This window comes from Oncorhynchus nerka, linkage group LG7 (genome assembly GCF_034236695.1).
Source record: "Oncorhynchus nerka isolate Pitt River linkage group LG7, Oner_Uvic_2.0, whole genome shotgun sequence".
NCBI lineage: Eukaryota > Metazoa > Chordata > Actinopteri > Salmoniformes > Salmonidae > Oncorhynchus > Oncorhynchus nerka.
In genome coordinates, this window is record NC_088402.1 from 77,609,657 (window position 1) to 77,617,937 (window position 8,281).

The 8,281-nt window shown below is 39.6% G+C and overlaps 1 protein-coding gene across 3 annotated transcripts in view; it reads left to right on the top strand.

Moving 5' to 3' along the window:
* Positions 1–2,654, top strand: part of plekhg5b (pleckstrin homology domain containing, family G (with RhoGef domain) member 5b) — a 115,019-nt gene extending 112,365 nt beyond the window's left edge. For all 3 annotated transcript variants that reach the window (XM_029665093.2, XM_029665092.2, XM_029665094.2), the window contains one exon: positions 352–2,654. In XM_029665093.2, the coding sequence (XP_029520953.2) occupies positions 352–361 (10 nt within the window). In that variant the 3' untranslated portion in view covers positions 362–2,654. The remainder of the gene's footprint in view (positions 1–351) is intronic.
* The last annotated feature ends 5,627 nt before the right edge of the window (positions 2,655–8,281 follow it).

An 8,281-nucleotide genomic window follows, 5' to 3' on the forward strand; every position in this document is an offset into this window, starting at 1 on the left:
TAAACTCCAGTCTTTGGGCTTCCATGTGTCATTCTAAATGTAGGCCTATAGTATTTGATTATATGAAGTCTCTGCCAAGTTAACACAATTCAAGCTATGATTATTTGCGCTAAAATCACTAACGAATTACAAGCATCAGAGGAACTCTTTTAGCCAAAGTTAAAATAAAAAGTTGTGTTTTAGGATACTATTTGTATTGTTAGGAGCTTGTAACATAAGCATTTCGCTGCACCCGCTATAACACTTGCTAAACTATTTACGCGGCTAATAAACTTTATTTTTATCTGTTTTACTGTGTTCAATATCGAAGTCCTTGTGGTAATCAACCTCTGTGTGTTTTTGTTTTTCTAGGGAGGTGTAACCACTGGCAGACAACCAACCAACTAGTGACACCTGAGCATGAAGAGGAACCACACTTGGTGGTGTCTGCATGGAGGGGACTGAATTCCTTGACACAAATGCACTCTCTCAGATGCCTTTTCCCTTTACAATGCCTGTTGGACAGTGTCTGCTGCACAGTTTTGCTATCTGACAATAAGAATATTATTTGCTGTTGCATTTGGTTTCAGTTTATTGCGAGGGGAAAGGCAGAGAGACATTTAAATGCTTGCACTTTGAAACGGACGGACATAGCGTTGAGGGGAGCCGAGGCTGGGACCTTTAGGTGGACTGGACAGTTACTGGTGTGGGGTAACACTACCGGCCACCCAATTAAAGGAGACTGTAAGAGGGGTCGTCCAGGCATAGATCTACCTGCTTCACTCTGCTATGGACCGGACTGGATCAGAGAAGATGTAAGAAAGGCTTGGATGGCCCAAAAACTCTTAACTCTTAAGTTATGAAAAAAAAAGTGAACAGTTCCCGAAATATACCTGCTCTGTAGAATGTGGTTGAAAATACCAGCTCTGTAGAATGTGGTTGAAAATACCAGCTCTGTAGAATGTGGTTGAAAATAACAGCTCTCTAGAATGTGGTTGAAAATAACAGCTCTCTAGAATGTGGTTGAAAATAACAGCTCTGTAGAATGTGGTTGAAAATAACAGCTCTGTAGAATGTGGTTGAAAATACCAGCTCTGTAGAATGTGGTTGAAAATAACAGCTCTCTAGAATGTGGTTGAAAATACCAGCTCTGTAGAATGTGGTTGAAAATAACAGCTCTCTAGAATGTGGTTGAAAATAACAGCTCTCTAGAATGTGGTTGAAAATTCCGTCTCTCTAGAATGTGGTTAAAAATACCAGCTCTCTAGAATGTGGTTGAAAATAACAGCTCTAGAATGTGGTTAAAAATAACTTTTCTCGTGAATGTGGTTGAAAATAACAGCTCTCTAGAATGTGGTTAAAAATACCGGCTCTCTAGAATGTGGTTGAAAATACCGGCTCTCTAGAATGTGGTGGTTGAATTGCAGCATTTAGGATGTCATGGTATTTGTACTCCTCCTGGTTCGCTTTTGACAAAACAATACATGTTGCACAATGGTATCTTTGTGTTTAATAGAAGAATCGCAAAGGGAATTACTTTACATTCACAGTGCACACTTTGAATTTGCTATGTGTGTGTGTGTGTGTGTGTGGGGGGGGGTTATGTCTGTGTTTGAATGAAACATTGTCCTAAACTCCTGACTGAACCAAAAATACTTCCTTCATGATTTCCATCCTCTGTGAGTAATGCCAAAATACCCAAAGATGTAAAGACCTGACTAGCCAGTAGATTTCAAACTAAAGGTTAACTTACAAGTGTTCAAACAACCATAACAAACAGAACATAATGTATTACTGTATGTTATCAACTGCTGTGTGTGTTTTCAAATGTACACAGGCAACTATTACATTTTCAAAGTGGCTGCGTTTAAGACATGGAGTATTCTCTGGGCTTTGTGTTTTCTACTGGGCTGCTGCAGCCATTTTTTCAATGAATAGTGGTTGTATGATTTAACTATGAGATGATGATGATGATCTGGTTTTCCATTCTCAGATGAACCCTTGGTTATTGGGTGAAATGGAGTTGTTTTGAGGAAACATTACTGCACCAATGTAGAATGATGTGAGCATGCACTCACAACCTGCAGCCTACATTAGAACAAACAGCAGCAGGTAGAATGTGGTTATTGTAAAAAAGTAGTCTACACTAAAAAGTATTCCATGTCATGATGAGCTTGGAGCACTTTTTGAGACATTGTATATTTTGTGTTTATTTAATGTACAGTAACTTAGAAACTGAAAACAATGGTTTGGGGTTGCATATTATTCATGAATGAGTTTTCTTTGATTGGTTTTCTGTCCACACTAATAGGAGAAGTAATTTGGCGGGAGCATTGACCACCACAGTAGACTAACATGGTCTAACTGACATGCAGCTTGTTCTTATTGATGATTTAATGAGTTGTCGAAAAACCCTCCTTGTCAAGTGTTTCCCAAACTAAATAGTTTAACATTTGTTTACTTCTAGTTTTTGTTTATTTGTAATATTTATTAAGCTTGCTATGTTTTTATATATATATAAATTCTTTGATTTTATGACTTGTACATTTTGTCTTAATATTTTGTTTCTTGTTTTTCATATCAGGAATGATGAATCTACTATGAACCAAAACCATTTGTTTTCCCTTTCAGGAATGTCTCTAAAGTGTCTTACCAAATAAAAAATGATCATCAAATTTTATTGGTCAAGTACGCATATTTTGCGGATGTTGTTGCAGGTGCAGGTAAATACTTATCTTTCTGGCTCCAACAGTGCAGTAATACAAAACAATACACACACATCCTAACAATACAGGAATTAAGAAATATCAGAACGAGCAATGTCAGTCTAGAATGAATATATACACTGTGCATTCTGAAAGTTTTCAGACCCCTTGACTTTATCCACATTTTGACAGCCTTATTCCAAAATGGTTTGTGTTTTATTCCCTCATCAATCTACACACAGTAGTACCCCATGATGACAAGCAAAAAAAGGTTTCTAGAAATTATTGCTAATTTATTAAAAAATGTAAAGTATTCAGTCCCTTTACTCAGTACTTTGTTGAAGCACTTTGACAGCGATTACAGACACACGTCTTCTTGGGTATTACGTTACAAGCTTGGCACAACTGTATTTGGGAAGTTTCTTGAATTCTTCTCAGCAGAACCTCTCAAGCTCTGTCAGGTTGGATGGGAAGCGTTGCTGCATAGCTATTTTCAGGTCTCTCCAGAAATGTTTGATCGAGATCAAGTCCGGGCTCTGGCTGGGCAACTCAAGGATATTGAGACTTGTCCCAAAGCCACTCATGCGATGTCTTGGCTATGTGCTTAGGGTCGGTGTCCTGTTGAAAGGTGAACCTTCACCTAGTCTAAGGACCCGAGGTCTCTGGAGCAGGTTTTCATCAAGGATCTCTCTGTACTTTGCTGTGTTCATCTTTCCCATGTTCCTGCCGCTGAAAAACATCCCCACAGCATGATGCTTCCACGACCCTGCTTCACCGTAGGGATGGGGCCAGGTTTCCTCCAGACATGACGCTTGGCATTCAGGTCAGAGTTCAATCTTGGTTTTATCAGTGGAGTGGAGTACACAATGTATATCAAATCAAATGTATTTATATAGCCCTTCGTACATCAGCTGATATCTCAAAGTGCTGTACAGAAACCCAGCCTAAAACCCCAAACAGCAAGCAATGCAGGTGTAGAAGCACGGTGGCTAGGAAAAACTCCCTAGTTTTCATATCATTCTACATTTTTAAAGAGTAGTGACCTGACTATTGGGCACCCAATTTACAAAATTATATTGATTTCCTCACACTGTAAGCAGTCTATGGACAAGGTATGACAGCAATCCATGGTTTGGTTTAGTTTCCTTGGCACAGTTTCCAAATGCTAACGTTTTAGCATGGGACCGATATTAGCATTTTTCGCGCATGTCCAAATCATCCTAAAGTATTATTGTGAAACTCAACAAAGTCACTTAGATGTTTTGAACGTAATGCGCTAAAATGCTAATATCGGTCCCATGACTTGAATGGAATTTGGTAATTTGGGTGAATCTCTTTAACAGCAAAGTTGCATTGTTTGAGGATTCACTGACTGGCTTTGAGAAGGGATTTTTTTTATGTTCTTATTTAACAGCACTGAGTGGTCTGTGTCTTAAAAGTCTGAAATGGAGTCCAATCATAGCCTAGTAACATTACTGGACCAGCGAGCATCACATTAGTGTTCTTATGAACTGCCAGCAGATGGTGTTACAAATCTTTGGTGTTTCATCATTGTATTTCACCAATATTAATACCAGGGAGAAGCAAGATATTTATGCTCTTTAGCAACGACTAAAATGGGTGGATCCTTATGTTTACATCTCTACATACATGTTTCAATTGAGTTCATTGTGTATAGCACAATACCTCTTCGTTTGAGGTAGGTGTACCATTTACTACAAAGTCTGGTTCCTCTTATTAGGCGGCGCACAATTGGCCCAGCGTCGTCAGGGTTTGGCCGGGGGAGGCTGTCATTGTAAATAAGAATTTGTTCTTAACTGATTTGCCTAGTTAAATGTTAAAGAAAAAATAAGAATTATTATGTGTAAGATGACAATCAGAAAGCTTCCGAATGTATTTTCAGAGTTTGGCTGATGTTGCTGTTTTTTTAACATTTGGACAGTGACGGGTTGAAGAAAGTGTTGGATTTGTGGTTTTAGCCTGGGTGCCGGTCTGTTTCTGCTGTCTTGCCAACCACTTACTGTATGTGGAATTGTCATGCTTGACAATGACAATGGTGTAGGCAAAAGCACAAACGGATCGGGGACAAAGCTAGTGTTGGATTATTTATGAATCAAGATCATCTTTTATATTCCTTTACAGAGACAGTTCCCGCTGAATCAGTACAGATGTAGGATTTTAATTTGAGCCAGTTTGCTACAGCAGGAAAATGAACCTGCAGCAACAGTCGATGTGAATTATTATGTGGATTTTTCATAAGGGAAAATCAAGTCTCTGAAATTTGTGGAAATTACAAACATCTTATACATTGCAGGGAAGTTCACCTGCAACAGGATGATCCAATTAAGATCCCACATCTGTATGAACTCATGATGCATGATGAGATCATACCATATATTTCTGGCCGACTAACCTCTCTTTCCTTTTCCTCAGTACTACTCCTCAGCATATGAAACATGTCCTTTCACTGCTGCATCCACATATTCCTATAACAAGACACATTGTTTTCATGTGGAGGCTTTGAATAGTGGGATGTTCACGGTCCACAAGTGTGTGGCAGATCTTCCAGAGGCATGGCAGGAACATGCATGCACGTAAGCACGCACGCACTCAAGCACACACACACACAAACATATCCACTTACAGGGATTGCTGGTCCTGTGCTATCCTGCCTTGCCCTGGATGTAGTGTGCGCTGGACAAGGTGTATTTACAGGTGATTATATCAGCTAATCGGTGCATTACAGCATGTTGATTCCACACAAGCCCCTAATCCACATGGAAAAGGCAGCATGGCCCCTCTGGGATAGTCTCTAGTCTTAATCTGATCCAGAATCCGGTCGGTCGTGGGCGGTGTCTCCTCCCTTGCTCACATCTGGCCCTGTGGGATTTAATGTTGTAATCCTTGATTTTAAAACAATTTTATTGTGCTTTAGCGCTGATACCCTGGACTTTAATTATTGAAATGCAGCTTTCGTTTTGAACCACAAAGTAATTACACAACCTCCACTATATTAGCTTCTCCTAATATGGAACGTGTGTGGTACACAGAATGTACTCTCACTGGACACTGCAGTGCGGTGTGCACGTCCTCACAATTATAGTCGGAAAGGTGAAAGACATTGCTTAGAAAGTGTTTAAAGAAACAGTTTTTGAACCAGGTTATCAAATCAGATTATGTGATGTTACTGTTGGAGCAAAATTGGTTTGTCCAGAAATTAGTGTATGTAAAAGAAGTATGACATATGAGGCATTGTTATGCTCTCCCACTTTTGCTTTGTTTTTTCAACATTGGGATACTCCCTTGAACTCTTATGGTGGCAGTAATTACGTGCTGTGCTGTATATGGGATTGTGTATGTATTGTCTATGATGAGATCCATTTAAAATATATAGTATTATCATCCTGGTTGTTCTGTTTCGTTCCAAGCAGCTGGGGAATGTGAGGGTTAACACTCCTCCCTGTGACAGATGTCAAAAAGCATGCTGTAAAACATGTCAGATTAACACAAAGGGGCACTTTGTGCAGATCCCGATTATGGAGAGCACTTTCATTTATTAAAGTCTGCCAATCCCTGTGCTCTTTTGGAGCCGGGATTAAAATCAGGTAGACACCATTGTTTGTCTAAACAATCCCCTCTCTAATCTAAGCTCTCCCTCCTTCCCGCTCTCCCTCAACTTGTTTCCTCTGTAGCTTGGAGCCTAAATGGGCCCAGGGCTGGCCAGCTGGCTGGCTGGCTGGATGTACTGACAGCAGGGGCTTATGTTATGGGTCGTCCGCTTGCTACTGCCACCACAGATTCCCATTAAATCAACATCATCCCCTTTAGAAAGGCTAGGTGATTGGATTTAGGATGTGTTTTTACAGAGGGGTAAAAAAGAGAACTGATAACTAAAGCGTGTTCAAAAGGTTTGTGCTGTGAAAAGGCCCACGGACAAGTGGCAACCATATGGAGTGGATCACCGTGCTAGTCATAGTGAACATCTGCCCTATATCAGAGCTAGGACACCACCAGTCCATGTCACGCGCTGCCATTAGTTAAAGACTAATTGACCTTCATATTGTTGGAGACTGAGAGGGCCACAGCTCTCAGAACATCTGGCCCCTCAAGGCCCCAAGGCAGACTCTGGGCCCCTAAAGGTTTAAGCAGACAGGTGGCCAATAATCCGGTCATGGGTCACCCTGTGTTGTTCATGGTGGAATCTTTGTTACACATCTCAATCACATCCAGGAGGTTAGACCAAGGAGGTTAGACCAAGGAGGTTAGACCAAGGAAAGTAACATCTTGGAAAAAGTAACATCTTGGAAATGTTATTATTTGCCGTGTTTTCTATCAAATAGTTGTATTCAAATTGTTTCCCCATGGACATATGTCAACTTCACGCCTGTACAGACACATCCTACCTGCTTTATATATTAGGATTTGTGTCTTCATTACTGTGATAGATGTACTTTCTAAATCATTTTCCAAATTGCTCCATACTGTATTGTGAGCAAAGTTATTACATGATTGATACATATTATTTACCCTCCACTTTGTGTCTTTTCAGTAATGGCAAAGTGATTATTGAATATGTTCTCAGCTTCTGTCTGGAATTTTACAACACACAGACATAGTATATGTCAGCGGATCATCATTCTTTATCCTCATAGTAAAAGTTAGGGTGTTTTTCAAAAATGGCAACGCATAAGGTCTCATTTTGTTGTATGAACTGCAAGATTACTAGGGCCTACTCCACACTGTAATTGTATCAGCTCATAAGAAGCTTATTGTCATATCAACATTGTATTTTTTAGGATGATAAAACATATGAAATTTAAATCACAAGAATATTTCTTAATTAAATGGAAACTCATCTAAAGAGTATCTAGCTACAAGTGGAAAACGAGAGAGAGCAAGTGAGATTACCGAGGTAAATCGAACACATTTAATATTCAGAACGCATTGACACAATTAATCTGACATTGTGGTGTAGGATAATACCTTAACTGACACTAGGCATCAACTATAATGGGGCTCTGTCTGAGCACCATGGTCCCTCTTGCTGTGGCATATGGTTACACACCGGATAGATGCTTTCACCTATGTGAACCCAACTAGTCCTACTGCATGAGTTGTATGATTCTAATGGTGACTTTTGTCATGAAATTCTAAGGAAAATGTTTTAATCTAAACCTAATAAAAAAGTTCTAAAAAATCATAAATATTTGAAGGGAAATGTTTTATTCTAAACCTTAAAGTCATATCATAGATGAAACATCTCTCTAAAAGGCAGTAGAATTACATAGGCCCCTAGGTCCTAAACTTTGTGGAAGATGCTGACTCAAAGGCTATAAAATAACTATACGATGAGGCTAATAATGCATTGAGAAAGGATGGGTTGCTCAGTGCTATGCCAAAGTCTTTGACATTGTAAGAGAAGCCTAGGCCTTGTTTGAACAAATCTATATGCCACTGTAATAAAGTTGCAACATGCTGTCAAAAACCCTTGCTGTCTCCCTCTCAGCTTTGTTTCAGTCCTGAAAGAGTTAACCGGAGGAGGCGCAGTGAGTGGTTGGGTTTGGGTGGAGTAAAGTTGGATGTACTATACCATTTTT